Genomic DNA, 23,525 nt, shown 5'->3' on the forward strand with positions numbered 1-23,525 from the left:
TGTTTCTCCTCAAAACTCAGAATAAAGAGAAAAGAAGACATTCTATATATGGAAGAAAAACTCCAAACTGAGTAAACATTCTAAGCTACAATGTAAGAGTAAGGTTGCAAATACTACATATTATTTTTTCTGAATACAAAATGAATATTTTGCATCAACAGAATAAAGAAAACATTAATACTATGAACATAAATAACTAACCAAAACTTTTAATATAATTTAGACTATACCTGGATAATCTATGCAAGTTTGCAGAGTACATAAACACTCGTAACATAATGCCCAGAGTTCATAGTCTTTCAGAGGTTTACCATACCAGGATAACAGGAGTTTTAGAGAGATCCACTGAAAAAAAGAGGAAGCAGAAAGTTACTAAAACCGATCACAAATCAAAAATATTTCCTGATGCAAAGAAAACGCAAATCCTAATACATACTGCACTTACCTAAAAAGCATTAAGAAAAGGTATTTATTGCACTTTCTACTAATGAACTAATACTTCTTCTTGAAAAGGCATTGCATAGTTAGGTAGCTGTACAGATAAACCAGCAGTTTCTTAATTGCATAACAAAAGTGTAATTGAAGTGAGATTTCAGCAAGAAGTGTTTCAGGAAAAGTGAGCTGCTAGGAAGCTTTTTTTTAATCATAGTAAAGACTGTTTTAGGATGTCAAACATGACAAAAAAAATTATAGGGACATCACCTAGACCTAAAAACATAAAAATCCAAATGATCATCACCACCACTAAAAAAAAAAATAAAATAATCCCACATTCAAATCTTAATTTACCCTGACAGTTGTGTTTCAAGTCTTACCTGAAAGAGTTCATCAACACTTCTTGTTCTTCTATGAAAGATGTTAACAATATTGGCAGAATTAATTATATGTTTATTTGAAATCCGAGCACATATTTCTGGTTTTGATCTCTGGATGCTCAATGTGTAGTAACAGCATTTGTTTTTCTGGCTATCAATTTATCTTTTGATACCTGGCATAATACCTTCACATGACAAAGATGCTGCTCCACGGAAACTTATTGTTCTTCAGAGAACCCGTATTCTACATCTAGCGATTTTATTTTTTTTTGTGAATCTAAGAACTTGACACTGATAGAACTGCACAGATACCTTCCCAGTCAGGCTGTGCTAAAAGATGAGCTATCACTACAATGGCTCTTGACATCATCTAGATTACTATCTCCATTCATCTACCAAAGGAACAGTAAAAAATTAACTGTAGACAAAAAAAAAATTCTAGGTGAGGGAAGATCATCCAACTATTTCAAAAAACAGCACAGCACATTGTGTTGTGTATGCAGCTCTAGGATAGCAAACTGTCTCTAAGTGTCAACTTTGGGCCATGTTGGGGAAAAGAACTACTGGAAGCAAATCTGGATTAACTCTGGAAAAAACAAAACCAAATCAAACTGAAGCATGAGACACAAATAAAAATGAAAACCTCTGAGCTGTTCCACTGCTTTTACAGACATTTTTATATCTCAGTCAATGTTTGTAAATTTTAAATCAAGTAAGTGTCTCACACACACAATGGTAGTGCATCATTATGTTTGACAAATCAGTCTCTGCACTGTCATTTACTGAATTTTTTCATGATCCTGGCTACAAAACACCATTTAGTGAGGCACTCCATGGATTTTATCATAAAATGTGTAATGAACAGGCTACTGCATTAACTTTCCTCAAAATCAAGAAACAGGAATAGCTTCTCCATGATCTATGGCGAGGAGAAAAACAACTTCTGAGGTTGAAACGTGGCTTTGTATCTTTTAATTTTTGTTTGTCCAGTTGAAACTAGACAAAACCACACCTTTTGATTTACTTAAAATATTCTGCTTACCTCCAACACACAAAAATTTATATGGTGCATTTATTCTCATATCCTCCATTGGGCTACATCACAAAAATTAGTAACTTCAGCATGGACAGACTTGAAGCCAGGTCATAAGGTTAAGATTCATTCTCAATTTTTGCTGTCACAAGCACCCTGGACTGCAAAATTCCTTATCAGTGCATTCCTTCATTATACCTAGAAAAGTAAGCTCTTGAACTGCCTGAACTTCAATTATACAGCAGGAAGGAAAAGGACGGTCAAAAGAATAAATTAATCTCAAGAATACTAAAGACAGTGCTTCATATTGTCGATTGATTACAATCCTTGATGAGTGTTGTGTTCCTCCCTCTATAGCCCCCTGGTTCTGTCTCTCAAAAGTCTTTGCTTACAGACACTTTACAATACAAGCAGCAGCCAAATATTGAAATTCATCCTGCACAGCTGACGTGTGGAGAAAAATCAAAAGAGAAATTCCACAGATTGACTAGAACATCAAGAAGGTTTTTGGATTTGGGAGTAATTTTGTAATAAGTACACACACTGCTGTCATGTTTCTCAGTAAGAGAATCCCTTCTCTTGAAGTTTGTGTCTGTAGAAGCTCTAAAAACTGCAGTGGAGAAAGACAGACTTCCTTATCGCAAATACACATCACCTATCACTTTAGGAGGAGGTGATGAATAGCTAGGAAGGGGAAGAGGAATCTTGCACTAAACTGGAGATTGAAGGTAATTGTAGAGCAGAAAGCTGAAAACTCTCATCATATATGGAATGTTCAAACTGTCTACAGAAAGAAAGAAATGACAAAGAAATTTAAGCACAGAAAGAAAGAATAAACTAAGAACAGCTGCAAAAGTTTGTGAAAAGAAAGAAGAAAGTATCAATGATAGATAAATAAAGCAGAGAATGACAAGGCACCACAAACAAATTCTCTTTAAGAAAGAATGCAGGAAAAGTAAATCTTAGCGGAAGTGAAAACCATTGCCATCCACAGCACGGCCAAATTAACCCAAGTCAGGAAAAAAAAAGACTGCAGTCTGGTTACAGGTTGGTAAATTTTATTTAAATGTATACCCTCATTGTTTCTCTCTGTCAAGCATCCTAAAGAAAGATTACATTAGAGGTTCCAAAGAAACATAAGGAAAAACTTCTTCCTTCCTTCCTTCTTCACTGTTCAGGTGAGGGAGCACTGGAACAGGCTGCCCAGATGGGTTGTGGAGTCTCCTTCTCTGGAGACATTCAAAACCCACTTGGACGAGTTCCTGTGTCACCTACTCTAGGTGGTCCTGCTTGGCAGGGGGTTGGACTGGATGATCTTTCGAGGTCCCTTCCAACCCTTAAGATTCTGTGATTAAATTTCATATATTAATCTTGCTAGCTAATATTCATAAGCTAGTTGCTCTCCTGTAATACTAAGAACTAAATTACTATTGTCTCTTACTATAATTCAAGTCTCTTCCCACCTTGACTATATCAAAAGATTATTTTTATTTCTGAAAAAAAAAAAATCTGAGAAAGTAATTCTTCTAGTGTCCTAATTATTCCAAATCCTTATCCTACAGTAGGAAGACCAAATTCTAGAAGACTTAATTTGAAGACTGGGGGTTCAGACCTGTTGAGGACTTGTCCTTGTAAAAGTTATTAGATATCATCAAGGTACACAATAAGACATGTTTCATCACACATTTACATCTGTGATGAAAAAGACATGTAGGCTGGCAAAAATAGTTTCCAAAGGAAAAATAATACACTTCTCAACCTAAGCTTATAAGGCAGTTTTTATTTAAGCCTCAAACCTTAAGTATTTAATGCAACACGCCTCACACCCTCGTCTTTAAAGTATTTAATGTAATGCACATTCAAGTTCCACTGAATCTGTTGATGTTTTGGTAAATAAGAGTCAAACTCCCTTAATTAGGTATCCACCTCAGGTTTGGTGTTTTTTGGTTTTTTTTTAAGTATCCAAGTGTCTGATTGATGACTATTACTATTTGCTACAATTAACCACCAAGGAAAAAAAAACCAAAACTCTGAAATGCTGACAAACAGATGATTAAAATTTTTTAGGCAAGTAGCTTGAAGCATGCATTATTTCTTCTGTTCACACATACTATTATGAAATAGTTGATTATACTATATTAATAGAATACTATATTAGTATATAATACACTAGTATAATATTCAGTTATAATGTATTGAACTGTCATATTATTATACTATATTCTATTTTTATTTCATATATTCTTTTTAACAGAGCCAGTTCGAGACAACTGCTCAGTATCCATGAGGCCTCAAGTCCACACATTTAAAACATTAACATAATTTTAACAATGATATAAAATAATTATGAATATGTTATCATCATCAGGGCAATCATACCAAAGGATGAAAGTATAACAAAGTGTTTCTTTCTGAAATTTCTTCATGTTCTAAATCAGATTTTCATAAGAGACTTACATAACCTAGTTTTTAAAATAAGTGTTTATCACAGCATAAAAATTTTGAGAGAAAATATGAAAAAGCTACTCAACTGACTATTGCCTGTAGGCTACATACTGGTGACATTTTCTTTGATATCAAAATGAATGCATTGGAAACCTCACTTGTTGAAAAGTGATGTTTTTTCTTTAGTGCTGCAAACATTTAACAGAGCTATTTCACTGTTGGTACGGAATTGTAAAATTGAACTTTTAGTAAAGCATTCAGACTACACTATCATACTGTATTTTATGAACAATTATGCTCATAAAATACAAGTTTTAATGGCATGTTTTAAACACTCATAGTAAGCAAGATTTCCATTTTACTTTTCTTAAACACTATTTGGGGAATTGACAGTTTTTCTTTCCTTCAAGTGTTATTCCCCCCAGTGTTCAAATGTCATTCTCAAGTTACACAGCTTCTCACTTCTCTCATGCTTGACTGGGTATGAATGACCAACTGAAAATAAATGTGTACATGCCAGGTTCCTGTTAATCCTTCCAATGTAAAGGGTATAGCATTTGAATCACAGAGAAACATTTAAAAGCATTAGAGATGAGACACCTGATTGGAATGAAATTGGTTAGAGAAATAAAAGATCTCCACTCAAACTTGAAGTGAAAAAATATTTATTTACGGCATGCAAAACTATAAAAATTACTAGGAAAACCCTCACAAGATACATTGCAGTAGCCAGACAAAAGCAAGCAGGTATTTTTAGTAATGCTTACTAGCAGTAAAGCATACAACATTAAGAAGCAGTGTTGGAGTATTAGAAAAATATTGCCCACTGGAGAAGTACTGACAGGAAGAAAAACTGCCTGTTCTCCAGAGTAGACAAGGTTGATCTTCAACCGATGGGACTGGTATTGAACTTTCTCTAAAGAACAATAAATATTTAAAAGAGATGCTAGAGATACTATTGTAAAAGCTCTATTTGCTGTAATCATGCTTATCTGTTCTAGAAAAACAGTAAAGAGCAGCACTGTAAGTCTTCCAAGGTGTTTTCTATTTAGCTCAGAAGACAAAAATCACATTAGTTGGGGCTTCTCACTTTTTGTGCCTTTGCAGTAAATGAACAAACTCTCAGACTCAAGTTTTGGCTTCTTGAAAAAAAATGCCACCACAACAAAACCCCAAATATTTTTAGGTATTTTGTAAAATTCTCACACAGAGAAATGAAAGGTAACTTGAGAGAGACTAACTTTTTCCACATAAGGGATAGCACTGAATGCTTTTATTTTTGCAATTGTCAGTAGGTGAGACAGAGAGAAAATACTGTGTTTCAGAAGCCTGAAGAAAAAAGTCTTTTCCCAAAAGGAGAAAAAGAAGCTGAAAATATTAAAAAAAAAAAAACCAAAACAAACATATCCTTCTCTACAATGACTTACAGAGTCTGCCATACAGTTCAATGACTACTGAGACTGAATGACCCCCTTGCAGAAAAAGATTACCAGGCTAGAAGCTTGGCATTTCAGGGAATAGGAAGTCATTTCAGAAACACACATGTTCCAAAACACCTTGAAATATTTTCTTTTTTTCTCCCTACAGCAGTAAAATAATCAAAAAAGGGTGGTTTTTTTTGTTGTTTCCTTTTTTTGTGTGTTACTTTGGTTTTGTTGTGTGTGTGTTTCTTTTAAAGCGTAGTATTTTTAAGTGTCAGAACTTGAACTTTTGCTGGAGATGATTACTAAAAAGAGAATATAGATCATGAGTCTATCAAATCTTTTTTCTACTTAAAACACAATCTTAAAACCTTTGTTTCATAAATGACAACCACCCTGCCATCTTCACATCGTATGTATTATGACAGTGCTTACTAGCGTAACTGGAAAAATATTGTCCTGTGAATTCAGTGGAAGCAGGATAACTACTTCTAGAAGAGTCTACTTAGTTGGCCGATAAAGTGTGTTGTTTGAAAGAACATTTTATTTAAATTTACGATGAAATATTTGAAGAAACAGAATTTCAGAAGAACGTCAGAAAAAGTTGAAAATATATTTCAATTTACTTTTCTGTGTGCCAATCTCAAATGCAGCTGCAGGAAGAACAAAAAGTACCTTCATTACAGCTTTGTGCAAGAATTTTGGGAAACTATAATCCTGTGGAAGATTATTTTCTTGAAAGCATTTTCATGAACCTGGACTTCAACTGCTGTTCCTGGTAATTCAGTAAGAAAAGAATACAGGTCTTTCAACACCTTTTTTATCCTTCCTTAAAGTAGATCTATCACTACATTCAATTTATGTCCTTAAGTGATGTCAGCTTATTCATCACACTTCTCTAGTTAACATGGAAACTTAAGTAAGTTCACTTCCACTTCAAGTTATAGGACTTAAGTTTGGTACCTTTATTTGTCGGTATGAAAAACACTCCAAAACAAAACAACAAGTCCACTGAAACAAAAACCCAGCAAAGCAGCTGCAGTGGTTTTATAGTGGTCTGATGGCCCTATCTTAGCCATCCTCTCCACGGCAAACAAACATGCAAATTAATTCCTAAGGGTTTTTATGATTGTAATGCTAAATTGTATAAACTCCATTTTGAAGAGAGATTTTCATGTAAGAAGAAAGACAATTGTTTCTGTTGCTTGAATACTGAGACATAGCTAGATTTCTGTATACTAATAAACTTCCTCACAAGAAGTTAGTGACTGAAATTGCTACGATCCTTGCTAGAAATACAAGAGTACCTACCAAATAAAGCAGGTTCATGTAAATCCAGAGTAACAAATGACATTGCAAAATGAGAAGACTTTGCAATGTTTATAAATCTGATTATTACTTCATACTCTTCTGAAATATGTAAAAGTTGCATAGTCCAGAGCAGGAGTGGGAGAGGAAAAAAAGATGTGTCTGTAATAAAGGGATCTTCTCCCAGAGTCTGAAGACTGTACCTGCAGTATTTACAAATTAAAGACTGAATATGCATACAATAAGTAACTACCTCAGAGAACAAAACCATGCCATCTGGTACGCATATTTACTATCCTCCTGCACTATGCATTTAATAGGTGCACATGCTATTGAAGGGAAGAGAAACAGGACAGAAAAAGTAGTTACCAAAGGCTTCTTTACACTCTAGACAATCCTAGGTTTGTACTCCAGCAGAGGCATTTGTGCAAGGTGAAAAGAGGAGTGGATGCAGACTGAAAATAATCCCAGGTGCCACTGCATGGGATGGCTGGAAGACTGTCTCTTAGGCAAGGAGAACAAGGCCGAGTTGTCAGTATACAAGTAAGAAAAAATCCCAAGATCTTCAGCTAAGAGTAACTTCTGGAAATGTGTGAAGTTCGTGCTGCTCATTTTTATCAAGTCACAGCAAGGCTGGAGAACCATCAACCATCCTGCACTTTTAGCCAACAGCTCTATTATCACACACGTGACTAACATCTCTTTGAGTGTGGCACAAGAGAAAACCACCTAGTCAGAGACCAAACTTGTCCACCCTGAATATGTTATTTGAGCAGAGAAGAGACAATACCACAACTATCTATCCGCAAATTCTAGTAGACTAATTATCAGCTCTCCCTCTTCTTATTTGGCTATTTATAAAGATGAAATGCATATCCAGCATATTGTGCACATATTTGAATTCTATCATTAAATACACATAACACACAGAGGTGGTAATTTAAGAACACAGAACATATACAACATATGCACAATTTTCAAAAACTTAAATGTACATGAAGACTAAAAAAAGTGGAGTCTTTTCACCCCCTGAAGCAGATGGAATACTGCCATTGATTTCAATGAGGTCAGGTTTACAGTCAGGAACTCAGCAATTTTCACAAGCACCTGTCAGGCCCACTGCAAGGTAGTGAACTTTATGCATTGACAGTAACATAAAGAGTTAAGAACCCCACATTTACTTTGGTAATGTTCTCTTACAAATGTAATCAACTATTAAATACACTGCTCTAACACACTAATGAGTGTATTCCATTTGTAAACAAAAAAGAAGAAATTAAAGTTGATTTTGCAAGAGCATTAATTTCACCATAGCACTGTACTTTTAAAGAGGAAAAAAGGATTACCATTTTCCCCAATATTAACTCTTAAAGTGTGCTTTAAATTTTTCAGGATACTACAGGGGATGAGGGGGGAAGAAATCACATAGTATTTAAGTCATTTCATCTCCACATAAGTGACTACAGCAACTATATAATGAAGACTTTATTTTTACTACCTGCTCATTACTTTTGATTTCTGACCCTCTGCCTCCACAAAGATTATCTTCATTATTGTTTGCGCTCATCAGACTGTTGCTTAACTCTGGAGACCTAATTAGGTTTGATCCATATCTGTTCCCTCTGGGTTTTGTCGTTAACGCTGAAGCCATCTTGTTAAGATGTGGTAAAGAATTTTCATTTGACCCTTGAAAAGTTTCAGAAGAATCTTCCAATGCAATATAATTGTCCAGCATTTTTTCTCCAGCAATTGATTGATTTGGGTCTTTTAGCATACCAGCTGTATTTGGCATTTCAGAGGTAGCATCAGAACAGTCTTCTTTGCAATCAGATGAAGCAAAACCTATATTTTTACCATTAATAAATGACATATGTTCTTCTAGGTTCATGCCAGACACCTGTGTGCATACACATGGAGCTTCTACATGACGATCATTAACCTGGTGATTCTTTGGTTGTATTTTTGGTGGACTACTAATAGCAAATGAATTAAGATTTCCCTTTGAAAACGCAACCTCATTATTATTGTCTAGAGGTAGTGACTCTTGTGTTAGCAAGTGATTTTTCCTAACTAGTGGTCCACTGTTGGTTACAGAAGTAAAAAAGTTATTTGTATCTGTAGGTTCAAGTGGTAGCTTTGGAAAGGTCTTAATTTTTCTCAAAGAACCTTTCTTAAAAATTCCATCTTGCTCCAGGTCAATAACACATGATTTTATATCCAAAGCAACACTAGCAAAACTGTCAGTATACACCGCATGTCTGTCCTCTTCTTTGCTCTTTTCAGCTTGAGTTGCAAGTTGAGAATGTTGAGTTTTATCAATATCCAGATCAATTTGCATTTCCTTTAAGCCACTTTCTCTGCCAGTCACCATAGCAACTACAGCAGAGTCCTTATGACAGGCAGCTGCCATATCTTCCACTGCAGACGAATCACCTATGTTGCTTTTCTCATTTGAGTACAATTTAGATCCCAAACTTCTCTGACATATTCTTCCCTTCCACATGTTATCACAGACATCTAGATGCAAAAACAGATGCTTATATTAAAGGTATATTTAAACTTTCTAATTTTTGCTAATAAATTTTGATATTGCTTTTTCTGCCACTGTTATTACTTATCTTCAGTATATTATACAAATTCTCTGAACAAGTCAATTTCAATCATGAAGGACAATAAATATATGAATTACATTCATTAATTGTTGCATATCTCCTGCTCCCCACCCTCAATACACAAATATTTCGTAATTTTTTGATATCTAGAAAGGAATCTCTAACAAGAATACACACAAATGTATTTTAAAAATCATTAGGTATGTCAGGCAATCTAAAGTTCTAGATTAAATACAATTTAAGTTTACCTTGAGAAGCACCAAATGATTCAATTGAAAGAACCCTCCTTCCAACAGCAGACAAGCTTCGACAAATATTACTCGATGAAGCAATCTTCAGTTTTTCTTCACACAATGACAAAATACTCTAAGAGAAAATGAAATATTTCTTTAATAGTGAATAGATTTGTGAATTTTGACAGAAGTGTCTGAGACTTGCACAGTACACCTGAATTTCTACCATGCTATACTGGAGGGCTTTCTTGCACTAGTCACTATAATGTGTCTTTCTCTCACATGGTTAAATTAATTTCTTTTTTACCATGGGCTATCATGAAACTATTTAATATAGTTCAAGTTCTAGCCTACAGTTAGGCTGATAAATATTAATAATATTAAATGTTATCCTTTATGAATACCATACTTAAATGTAAAAAGCTAGAGCATGGGTTATTTTTTAAACAGCCAGTGATTCACTGGATTGAGTGGCACAGGCAGGATTAGTGAATGTTTTTATTACTGAAATTACATCAACAGTAAATCCTGAATCTTTTAAAAACTACAAAATACAAATATTTGTAAAACACTACTCTCAGTAAGAGAAAGCAGTCATTATCACATCACAAGAAACAACAGCTATTACATCTCTCTAGTCTATAGCCTGTCAGCAACAGCTTTCAAGCTTTCATTGGAGATTATTGGGAGTATTATAAAATCTCTTCTTGACTATGCTCAAAAGTAAACAAAGAGAAATATAGGAGTTGATCAAGAAAGCTCTATATCAAGAACATTTTTCTGCCTGGGCAGTCTTCAATCAGTGGGCTAATACTATATGCTTTCTAAAAAATGAAAACTTGTTCTTCAGCTACAAAACTTTCTGCAAAGTATTGATTACAGGTTTGGAATATATACTACCAGCTTAGAAGAAAAAAAAAAAAAACAAACCACGACAAGTAGATAGCAATATTCTGAAACAGACAAACAATTCAAGAAAAGTCACATTTGGACAATTGTTATTCTGTGGCTAAAATCTGCAAGTCTGCAAAAGCAACGTATTAAAGCTAGCTTTCACATATTAACATCAAATAATACTGTATTAGGTAAGTAACATTTACAAACCAAATCCTTAGAAAACCTCATCTTGAAACATCCTATGCATCTTTAAATTCTTTCTAAAAACGAAAGGTGAAAAGAGAGGCTAATTGGAAGAGAATACAAAACCAATTAAGACATCTAATCAAGTACTATGAAACATTTCTATATTTACAGAAAAACTCATTAGTAATAATGCTTTCAACACCATCTCTTTGAATATGCCAAAGAACTGAAGTTTCCTGGAGTGTAACTCCCTCCTTTCCCTTCTTAAATGCAATGCCAACGTCATTTGAGGTGCTATACAAATTTCACAGCATGCCTATGCTCTTACTTCTAATAACCCTCTTTTTCTGGAAACTAAATATTAAATATGAAGAAACAGTTAATGAGAAAATTTAGATCCACAAGTGTATTCACTCTGCCTTCTTAAAAACTGAATCATGGTAAAACACCTACATCTGTTTTTCAGGTTGTATCTCCATTAGAGTAGGAAGAAAGAAAAATTTCTTATGGGTCCAAGAAAACCTCAGCTTTCTTGCAAAATTTGAACATATTATATATAAAGGCCACCTCTTTATTAACAGTATACATACAGAAATATTTGTCACTTTCATAACAAAAAATTCTGTAGGGCCGTTTTACCTCAATATCTGGTCTGTTTTCAGGACTCTCTTCTTGCATTTGTTCCAGTAGAGCATGCAGATCTTGCCCAAATTCTGTTTCTGTTTCAGGTTCTACTATATATTCTATTGCTGCTTTCAACGTTGCACCCAAAGAATAGATGTGTGCCTACATGAAATTTTAAAGAAGGCATTAAATATGCTACCAATTCTCTCTCCTGTCAAAAAGGCTCCTAGATCACAACAAATACAGCTTATGTAGTTCCCATTTTTAACTTACAAGGTAACAGTTTACTGGAAAGGTTGTTTAATTTAAAGAGGAGGAACAAAACAGGTTTCAGTCCTGCTTTAAGGAATATACTTCTTGAAAAAAAAAAAAACCCACAACAAAAAAATAAATAACCCTGTGGGGTCCATCTAGAATCTTCTTTTCTTCTTCACTAATGATCACTATTACAACTGTTCATGGGCTACAGTTAAATATAAAACTCAGTCCCCTCTGTGTAAGCAACATTTAAGATAGAACGATGCTGGAAGATTGAAGAGACATTCCTCTAAGCAGGGAGAAAAAGTAGTTTAACAAAAACAATTCTGTAACAGTATTTTTGAAAATGTTTCATGCTTGATAGCATGAAGCATGCAGAAACAACATAGCATAACATCACTTGTTTCTGAAGACACAAAAGAATTTTAAGAAATACTCCACATTTATCATCTCTGTTTCTCTTAAAGCCCACAATCTTGTGATGACCTCCAATTAAAATTGTGAGCCAAGAACTTTGCTAAATCTAGTGTTAATGCATTGACTGGCCAAACAATACAGCTAATTCTTAATCTTAGAATTTTTCTGCTTACTAAAAAAGAGGACCTTTTCAGATCTTCATCAGTAGTAGTGGTAAGTTATCCATGGTGGCCTGTATTTGATTTTTAAGTTCCATTGAGAGAAGAAAATTCAGTAAAACTTACAACAAAGATCAGAAACAGAAGTCTGTATAAACATTTCAATGGTGATACAGCACAGCCAGGAGTTCAAGTATACTGAATGCTACCTGCTCAGGTTTACAAATACATAAGTAAAAGAAAGAGCAGATTTGTTCATTAAATCTGGTTGCATTAATGCATTTAGTCTAGAAAAGAGGCGACTGAGGGGAGATCTTATCTTATCTAAAAGGTGGGTGTCAGGAGGTTGGGACATCCCTTTTTTCTATAGTAGCTAGCAACAGGACAAGGGGTAATGGGATGAAGCTGGAACACAAAAAAGTTCCATTTAAATATAAGAAAAAACTATTTCACTGTGAGGATAAGGAAGCATTGGAACAGGCTGCCCAGAGGGGTTGTGGAGTCTCCTTCCTTGGAGGTCTTCAAGACCCACTTGGACATGTTCCTATGCAACCTGATCTAGGTAGACTTGCTTCTGTAGAGGGGTTGGACCAGATCATCTCTAAAGGTGTCTTCCAGCCCCTACCATTCTATGATTCTATGAATTGTTATAATTTTTACTTTGATTTAGCAGAAGAATGAATAGCATTCATCTATTCCAGGAGTAAGGGTTACTCCTCACCTTCCCCTTTAAGGTACTAGGACCCACTTAGTGGCAGTAGCCCCCCTCAGCTGACAGGTTGGTATGCTTTCTTCTTCTTTTTTTTTTTTTTTTTTTAATGATAAAGCAGACTATACTGAGAGAAACTATGTAAAACTATAAAGCCTAAGCAACTAATCCAGTGCTTCTGAACAATCAATTTTAGCCTCCCTATATCACTTCTAATGTCAGAAATGGGTATTTAAACTTCTATTTATTAAGAATATTGTTCTATTTATAGAAATACTAATGTTAAAGGCAACAGCATCTACTTATTCATTCTTAGAGAAAAAATTAGTGAGAAAAAGCAACTAAGATAAGCTCCAGAAACAGATTACTGTTGTAACATTTGACATGTCCCTTAAAACCCACAGCAAGAGACAGGCTGTGGTCATAAAGTAAGAATTAAAATGAGTTTACCTCAAATTGTCAACTTATTCAACACATTTCTTTTTCCCTGTGTGGCATTTAGCAAACAGAATACTTCAGGGAAACAGTGAAATAGAATATGGATAGAGAGATTCTTGTTTCTGCTTTCTATTATTTTTGTTCATTTGAAAAATGATTTGGTATGTAACGTGTCTACAGGAATCACTTTGAAGGCTATTTTATCATTTGGACATTACCTGTACATTTCAGCTTCTCCAAAAGATGTGTGTGATTCCTAGCATCTGATTTAACTTAAAGAATTTACAGAATGCAGTGTCTTCCTCAAATACACAGTGCATAATAATAAACAAGAGTTTATCTAGTTTTCTATCAGGAAGAAATTTTTCATAAAGAAATAAAGAATTTTTCTTAATACAGAAGACAGCACATTTTTACAGTCTCATGAAATACAACTGACATATCAACTCCAAAAGCAGGACAAAAATATGAGGCACTTAACTTTCAGGGAACAAAGTTTGCCTTTTGTCAAATTTTCTTCATCCACAAGAGGATGGATGTGGACATTATAGGACTTTGGAATTGGAAGGGCAGAGCAACATATTACCTCATCCCACTTTCTCCAATTAATGATTGCATTTCACAGTGGTTTCTCTCATATCCCCTAGTCTGCCTTTGAGAGCACAAGTGTCTGAGATGCAAATTAAGAGGCTTCCACTCTCTCCACTTTGCTGTCCCGTTTTAAAGTCCATTGCTTCTTTTCTTGTACAAGGGAAAGGCCAATCTCCTATTGAATAGAGAATGATTTTTTATCCCTCCACATGGAAAACTGTCCTGTTAATATACTTCCCTTCCTCTGACATCCAGGAAAGCTAGTTTTGAAGCCGGCCATTTCAATCACCATAACTTGTAATTCATTTTTATGTTAAAATATTTACTGGGAACTTTTGACATCTTTTCCAACTTGAAACTTCAAGTTTCAAGTTCAAGCCCCCCAAAAGAAAAAAGGGGAAAGAAAATCCAGCTATTTAATAAATTTTCCTGCTCTGGCAGCATACATGGTTAATAAGTAAGGCAAGCCAAGCCAAGGTAACCTCCTCGCCTGTCAGACACAGAGCAATGAGAAAATGGGATTGTGATCAGCCACTAGGTGGAGCCTTCCCCAAATTTATACATCAAATCTGCCGCTGTCCACTCTGCCTTACGGAGGAAAGGAGAGTAAAATGGCAAATACAACTGATGCGAATTAAGTATAAAATACCTACTGCTCACTAGAAGAGACTGCTCTCATTTAAGACAATTTCAAAATTCAGCTAAGCTGCTTTTTCTCGTTGTGTTATAAGAAAGTAACAAATAGAAAAGAGCAACAACTTTCCTTTTCCTGGAAGACAAGCAAAAAAATGATACTTTGTTGGCAATTAGTAATTCTTTTAAAGAATTAAGAGTTGTTTGGATTTTTTCCAGTGAAGACTTTCCCTTTGTTTCTTACTATCTCTCCACCTGCTTTAGACTTAGCTAAGGAAAATAGTTTATGAATTATATGAACTGTTGCATTTCAGGATAACAATAGCTGATAAATAACATCCATTTAAAAAAAGTCCAAAATAAAGAAAAAAACCAAACAAAACCCAACAACAATCCGCACAGAAAACAACCTCTTCATAACTCCTAAGGAGTCTTTTTAAGTTAAAGACTAAGTGTAAGTTGTTACAAAAAATACACAGACTGTGCTGCCAAGACTGCTCTACAGTATCAGCTTTAAAAAGAATGTGTGCAAAGAGAGGAAGTCGTATTAGGATAGTGGACCACTAGATTTGGCCTTAGAGAGTATATCTACTCTTAGCTAAATGTTAGTAAATATAACAAGAATGATAGGTAAAATCTTAGTTATATGCATCACTGGGAAGGTCATGGAAATAATGTGCCTTTAAAAAAGTCAACATGAAAAGACGTTTGAGGAAAGTCACAAGATTTGAGGTCTTGAAAGCCTTCCTTTCAGCAATAGGTTAAGGGAGCATATGTATTTCAGAGGCAAATTTGACAGTTATAACCGTACACGTAGCTTCAAATCAAGATAACTTCTAATACCAGAGTGGTTTCTAAGACAAAGACATAAAAAGACTCAAAAGTGAAAAAAAGAAAAACATACAAATTCAAAAGGTGAACACAGCATGAATGTTTTAAAACTATGGTCTAAGTACTGCAAGCACTTACACCAAGGGAGAAGATAACTTCTGCCATCATGTTAAAATTTTACATCATGAGTGAAATATATTAAAAAAAGCTTTTGTCAGTTCCAATCAAAAGTTACTGGCCTTGCTGCATGAGATTTTATGACTATTTAACGCTATAGGAAGTGAAATCAAAGAATAATAATGATCCACTCTGGATTTAAAATCTGCAAATCAAAAGATCAGGAGCGGAAGTAAAAGCTCCAAGCCTACACACAGAGTATGACAGAGGATCTGTTGTATTACCACTTAGCTGGGCTAAAGAACTAAGCTTCTGTAGGAACTCATACTTGCAGACAAACACTACAGACAAAAAAAGCTGACAAAAGGGTTCTTCAATAGTGACTGCATACGCATTTTGCATATTGCAATTATGAATAATGACTATTTACATTTTGTAGTGAGATACCACAGAGTTCAGAAATGTAGGTCTTCAGCAGAACTGAAAAAGACAGATCACAATAGAACAAGTATTTCCTGTAAAACGTTTTGGACTAAATGCTAAGTGATGGGAATAGTATAAGGCAATTCTTGCTTTTGACATTCATATTTGCCGCTTATTTTACTTTGTAGTTTCTTCCTTTTTATTGAGATTGCTGCACATGTATAGATGTTTCCACCCTTTCACAATTCAAAGCATTTAAAGACTTCATAAATGAAAGATTCAATGCTGTTATAAAGCTCACAAGTTTTATACACATATTCAAGCTAATGCTTGAGAAAATTACTACTGGGAGAAAACATATTTACTTAAGTGTTTTTTTCAATGTACTCAACCTACTGCACTGTTTTTATACAGAAAAAAGTCAAAAAGCAATACTCTTTAGAAACAAAATGAAAGGGAAATAAGGCTATTATTTTTAACACTTTCCTTTATTACAAAGGCACTGAACACTTTCCACATAACTGTAATTACTGGTAGGTGCTCTATTAAATATTAGCTTTTCATTCATTTGGCACTTTGCATGCATAGATAATTAGTCTGCAGAATGTGCTAAAAGTACTAAACCAATGTAGACTAATTACAAAATACATACTCTAGCTTGAATTGGTAGCAAATACTGAAAAACATTTTAAACCAAAGCTAAACTTGCAGTTTGTCCCTTCTAACTACAGTTGCTACTTAGCTTTGTCTGAAAAAAATTATTCCCTAAAAGAACCCTTAAAAAAATGTGGACACAACAATGCAGCAACAGGTCAGATTCTAAAATCATCCATTCACAGACGAAGTTTGCAGGTATTTCAACTCTCAGACTGACTTTAATTTATCTAACAACTAAGTTAAAGCTTTCAAAATTGTAATATGTTCTTGAGTGAACATCAGGCAATCACTTTACATAGCAAAACACAAGCAAGGCTTCATAGATATGGTCATCTATAAAGAAATGCTCCAACAATATCAGGAGAAACAAACCATGCAAAATGTAAATATACTTGGAACGAACATGTACCATGTATACCAAGACTAAATGTTGTCTAGGCCCTACATTTTACTCTGTTTTGGTTTCTTGTGACCTCTATTTTTATCATTCAGTTTGAACTGTGGAACTCTACCTAGTACATCACTGATCTCAGAGTTTTGTAGTTGCAGGGTTCTTGTCTGTAGGGCTTCATGACAACTGTTTTATTTCCATGAATTTATCAAAGCTTTATGCAGCTTTTTGCATCTACATTTTGCATTAAGAATTTTTACAGTTTACTGCATAACAAAGAGGTATTTCCTCTTGTTTATGTCCACCTGTGTTCATCTCATTGTTGCCACCTACTTCATTTATGAGGGCTGGTAAATACTTACTGCATGGCTGCTGCCATGGCACACTTCACAGATTTCTAGTATAATTTCTCCCTCAAGGCATTCTCTTTCAGGCTAAAGAATATTACCCTAAGTAATTGCTTCTTTTATAAATGCTGTTTCACCATCTGGTCCTGGAAGTTTATTTCACCACTAATTTCGTCAACTTGGTCACTGGTCTATTCTGACACTCTCATTTGAGCCAAATTGTTGGTAATTCCCTGTAAAGAAGAGTTGCAATGTAAGAACTCCCTGAAGATAGTAAAAGATGAAAAAAGGAAACAGTTTTTCAGCTATGGCTTTCTTCAAAAATCTCGGGTTGTATCTTGTTAATTTCCAGTCACTGCAGATTTAGGGCAGCATTTCTATATTTTCATATATTTGGGAACAAAATTGCTAGCTTTCAAACTTTCATAAGCTTTTTGCTTACCTCTTGACTTCTAATCTCCTCCTTGGGGTGCTGTACGCTAACTTTTTTAAAAAAAAAAAATCTTTCTTTGATAGGAGATACATATTTGTTTTATAAAACCCCCATACAATAGGTTTGGAGCAGTATCCATGCTACCTGTAAACACTTTAACAGCCATAGGTTTTGGCTTTCCATACAGCTATGTAAGACAAGACACAGGTGACTGCTGTCCATAGACTAAATTGCCAGTATCTACAGCAGCAGTCAATTTGAAAAGCACTACTGTCAATCTAGCACTATGCCCAAAGAGAAGTCAAACTATACAAACTTTTCAACTGGACCTCAATATAGTTTCAAGAAGCTGTTACCTTAACTATTACAGTGAAGATGTACTTCAAGGCACTGGCGGCCATCTTTGTAAACAAAAATTTCACTTCAAGAAGACATATGAAGCTTGACCAAATTTAACCATGCTGTGCATGAAATTACTATATGTTTATGGTGTGTTAAGAACAGGTTTAATATACCTGATATATTGCATGTGTTAAGAACAGGTTTCTTACACTTCCATCCCATATTTAGGCTCCTTTAATCACAAAGACCAATACCCCAACCTGGATGAATATCTTACCAACTAACTCCTCCCCCGTGTGACTGCAGAAGACTAATTATGGCAGGTTAGAACAATATTGCAATAAAACTACTGGGAACCTCAGAGGTTAGATAGCAAAAAAGTTACACACATTTATCTTTAAAGCTTGTAGAAGAATGACATTTTTAAAAATCTCTCATTGAAATCTAGTTTCATGTGTCACAACTCTCCTTATGATTTACCAGCAATTAACCTCCTTACTTTTAAGTTACCTACCATAGGTAATTCATTTATCACTTAATTAATCTAACACAATTTATTCCTTGCAGGCACAGAAACAAGGAAATCTGTTGAACAGTTACATGCATGCTGAGCAGAATAGCTCTAACTTCTCACAGCCATATTTTTTTTTTTTCATTGTATGGCAAATATGATGTTATTTTTAGTTATCGAAGTTAAAAAGTATTAAAGTCAAAAAGCTGGCCAAACACTTCTGAACTTATCTCATGGCATAGTATCTTGTTAAAATCACATTCAAAACACCAATTTTCACAGAACACTTGTAGGTGACTGATATAGCAAATGAGGAGTAGTAGTAGCTCTCATTGTGTAGATCAGGAAGGTAAACAGGAACAAATTTGGGTTTGGTTTTTTTTGGAGGGGGAGGATTAGGGACTGGTTTGGTTGGTTTGTTTGATTGTTTCCTAGGGGAATGACTTCTGCAGAAGTAAACTTGGTTCCTTCTTCTCTTCTTGGGCACAGAACTTATGTATGATAGGATTTGAAGTGTATAGCCCACAAACAAAATATTTTTACAATTGAAGTGTAATATACACATTTCATTCATATACTTCATTAAAAATTGATTAGATCAGCATTCCTGAGTAAAAAGGCAACAACTGAAAGAAGAAAGATTTGGTTGAGGCTTTTTTGGGAGGTAGGATGATGGTGTAGGGCTTTTGTTTTTCTGGGATTTTTCAGACTTAGTGAAAGAGCTCAAAAGTTCAAGAGTCTTGAAGTATATATATTAACCGGCTTATACAAAACCTGCTCCAAGCAGTCATCAAAGAAAGCCTAAATCACTGGCAATGCGTTTCCCAGGAGACAAGATCCTCAGCTTCAAAAGCTTGTTCTCAATTGTCCTTTGAAACATTTTTCAAATGCTTCAACTAAGGAGAATGATGTATGAACGACAACTACTTTTTCATAATCCTGAAGGCTCTGTTGACTAAATCTCAAGCAATCTAATAAAATAACTCTACAACCATCTAAGTAACAGTGAAAACTGAACTAGTCTCAAACTTTTATCTGGAGGTTAGGAACTTGTCAATTCTTCCATCTACCTCTCAAGTCAAACAGTCCGCAAACCTTTCAAAAAGAAGGTATCATTCATGAACGTTCTTATATACTGATGAAATGTCTCTATTTTCAGTTCATTGAAATGGTAAAAATGAATTGTTTGACATTGTCCCAGGGAGTATAAACTCTCCAGATCCAGTCTAGCAATGATCATGGATCTTTCGGTGACTTGAATATGGATGAAAAACAGACTGAAAATTAATGAAAGAGAAAGTAATGACATGGAATAACTTTGATGGAGGTTTTCTTGAAAGGGTTCAGGCTTACACTTCAAAAGCCTTTTCAAACACTCTACAGAGTAAATTATGGAAACAAGCAGAATGTGCAATAGAAAATTAAGTTCTGCTAGTAAGACCAGTACAATGATGGGTCCACCAAAGAAATGAGTGAATGGGTAGCAGAAACTGACAGATAGTTCTACCAGGACTATGATTCTATGATTTGTAGTTGAGAAAGTATCAGTACTAATCAGAAGAGTTTACATGAAAGATGCACATTTGTACACCTTTAAGAAGCCTAGAATTTTATGACATTGCACAAGCATAAAAGGAGAAAACAATCTGTCCTCTTTTCCCTAGATTTTTGCTCATGATGGAAACTACCCAAAAATGTATCCAACACAGCTCTCCTCAAGCTTTTAAAAGAGTAAAATTCAGCTACGACAAGAGCCAACTGCTTTAAGACAGAACACCAAGTCCTCCTTTCATTCCTCACAAAATCAAAATCCTTAAATAAACCAATTTAAAAAATGCTTTTGTACATCTGAGGATAACCTTCCTCAATCTCAAGGACAATATACAACCTGAGTTTAATAATGGCTTCTTATAGGAACCTAACAGCTAAGTAATGAAGAAATATAAAATTTGCAGTATTTTCATTGACCAGGTTACCTGTACAGTCAGTCATTTCTCTTCTGAGGACATTTTTCCTCCTGAGAGACAGACTATTTCTGATAAAAACAGAAGTCAACCTGAGAAGTTATGTTTCAGATTTAGAGGCAAAACCATAGAAATTCTTGCAATATGCTCAAATAGTCTTCTAGAAGAGACCAATATGCCACCTTCGCAAGATCAACTTCAAAACTTAGCAACAAGCTGTAGGTTTTCGAGGTAATCAAATTACATATGTTAAGATATTCTATATACACACACACAAAAGACTGCTTTAAAATATCCATTGTCCCCATTCTTCTTTTGGTTAGCTCTTTGTATGACAACTAAAGACTAATACTTGCTCAGTACTAAATTTCTGAATAGAACCTCATTTGGTCCAACGATGTAAAAGCAAGAGCAGGAGGATTCCTTTTCCTCTTCTATAGCTCAGCAGAGGCATAGGTAACCAAATAAAAGTAATTTATTTCTGTCACTGAAGGAAAAGACAGCTTTAAATAACACTCACAAGATAGAACGGTTTAGACTACAGGAGATAAGTTACCATTTGCTGATGAGAAGCCTTGCTGCTGTTAGATAGAATTAGTCTCAAGAGGAGGCTACATGATATTAAGGGAAGCAGAACTCAAGAAAAAAGGAACTAGGTGTTTCAAAAGATTTATTTCCCCCATCAGATAAAAACAAAACCAAAAACCCCTCTAGGAGAGCATGTAAAAGGCTTTCTTTTTTCCTCCTGCACCAATAGCTAAAGAAAGAATAGAACAGTAGAGATAATCTCAAAGCATTCAAAACTACTGCTTTAAAAGACCAGGGAAGTGGCAAAGGCAAGACTTTCTTTATATCTTCTGCTGTTTTGATTTGGGAGAAAGACGAAAGCTTTCATATTTAGCAAAGGACCAACAACTGAGACCTGAGCACTAGCTCAGTAACCATCAGCTATTGAGAAATACTGCAATACCAAACTTATCAGCTCATTTTTTTCAGTAGGACCAAGATATCTATGCACCTCAAACCTTTTCTTTAGTTAGTCCTTAGAACAGTAGAGTTTATTTGGCATTTCAAGCAATGCATTTACATGCATATAAAACATTCGTATGTATGATATACAGTCAAACTACTTTGTCACATGTAATAGGAATAGGCTATGTGAATCTGAACTATGTTTTTTTAAAATAAAGTAATACATTTTAGCTTGTCTTTTCTGTTTGCACTGGTTATACCACTGGAATTGTTCATTTTTTTTATTGTTGTTGAAACACTTGGACTTTTTTAAATAGTATAAATCAACTATAACCACTGAGAACTTCAAGTTCTCGTTCTGATTCTCTCCCAGGTGAGAGATCAGCATAACCCATTCCTGCTGTGATAGCAAAAAGCAAGAATAAGTTCTAGATTAGAAAATAGAGGAGTGTGAATTTCAATTTCTTCACATTCTCTATTCCATATTTCCCCCTTCTCTTCAAGGTAGCATTCAACTCTATCTCTTTCATTTCTAAAAGTTTTTAATCCTGCTGCATACTGAAGTTTCTGAACTACTGTGTTTTATCACCTCTAAATAATGGAAGAAGCCATTAAACAGAAGCATTACCCAGCCTGCTTTAGATGTTAAAAAAAAAAAGCTAGGAAGCTAAGACTGAAAATTCACTGATTTCTGTTAGAGGTTCACTAGAACAAGCAAAATTGAATAGCCACATTATTAAAAGACTATAAATGCAAGTTCACACATGGCAGACATCAGTCCTTCATCTCACTGAAAGCTCATATCTTAGAAATGTGGGGTTCGACAACAACGAACATCTGTGTCAAACTCAATAGCAGTTTTGTGATGCAGACAAATAGCTATTTGAAACTGGTTTGAGACAGCTAATGTTTTTAACCTGAGGCAAATTCACATTGTAATGATAGAAATAAGGCTATTAATGAACCCACCAATATTTAACTATTCTTTTTGTGCCTCCCACTGGTCAAATTTCATAAGTCTAGCACTGTACTGCCCCAGGCAAGAAAGTGAAATAGGAACATTTTTTTTTTAGGAAAAGGTTAAAGTCTTTCCTATTTAGAGGAGGGAATCAGGACTCAGTTCATAATGAAGACAAATTATTTGATAAACTCAGTATACAGTCAGACAAAAAGAAGCCTCAAATCTTTATTTTTGCATCTCAGTCTCCTACTGTTTTTCTAGAAGAGAAAAATTTACATTCTCTACAGCAGCATTCTAGTAAAACATTACAAAATTAAAGGCTAGCCTTTATACTCAGCATGTTTCTAACAGACTTCTAGCTCAAGGTTCAATGAGAACAGAAATGGTCAGACACCCTTCCAGGTTGGAGAAGCAGAAAGAGATCTTTCCATCAATACAGGCAAGTAACAATTCCAGTCACCAGAAAGCTTTTAATAAGCACGGCGACATCACATATCTGCATATGCATTAAGAATAAAAGTGAAAGCAATAATAAGTGTGCTGTAGAGAAAGTCACCTTTCTTTGGAGTTACACTGTGGATCATAATTCAAAAGTTTTTTTCCCGTTTCCCTCTGTCTCTCCCTGCAGCACCAGCCCCTAACAGTGCAGCTACTAGGGTACAATGCCAATAGAAGTCTGTAAGCGGATAGCAAAGTTAAGAGGGGGAAAAATTTTAATGTGAACAGATATCTAGGAAGTTCTCTATTTTAGTCCAATGCTGTCCCTAGAGATGAATGGGTAACTGCTTGACTGGCTTT

General features: G+C 34.9%; 1 protein-coding gene across 1 annotated transcript in view; it reads right to left on the reverse strand.

Moving 5' to 3' along the window:
- Positions 1 to 23,525, reverse strand: part of KNDC1 (kinase non-catalytic C-lobe domain containing 1) — a 63,281-nt gene that overhangs the window by 27,147 nt on the left and 12,609 nt on the right. Inside the window, exons 4-7 of the mRNA XM_062001565.1 lie at positions 11,590 to 11,736; positions 9,883 to 10,000; positions 8,521 to 9,539; positions 231 to 345 (exon numbers count right to left, since the gene is read on the reverse strand). Coding sequence (XP_061857549.1) covers positions 231 to 345; positions 8,521 to 9,539; positions 9,883 to 10,000; positions 11,590 to 11,736 — 1,399 coding nt within the window. The remainder of the gene's footprint in view (positions 1 to 230; positions 346 to 8,520; positions 9,540 to 9,882; positions 10,001 to 11,589; positions 11,737 to 23,525) is intronic.

The sequence above is a fragment of the Colius striatus genome, chromosome 8 (genome assembly GCF_028858725.1).
Source record: "Colius striatus isolate bColStr4 chromosome 8, bColStr4.1.hap1, whole genome shotgun sequence".
NCBI lineage: Eukaryota > Metazoa > Chordata > Aves > Coliiformes > Coliidae > Colius > Colius striatus.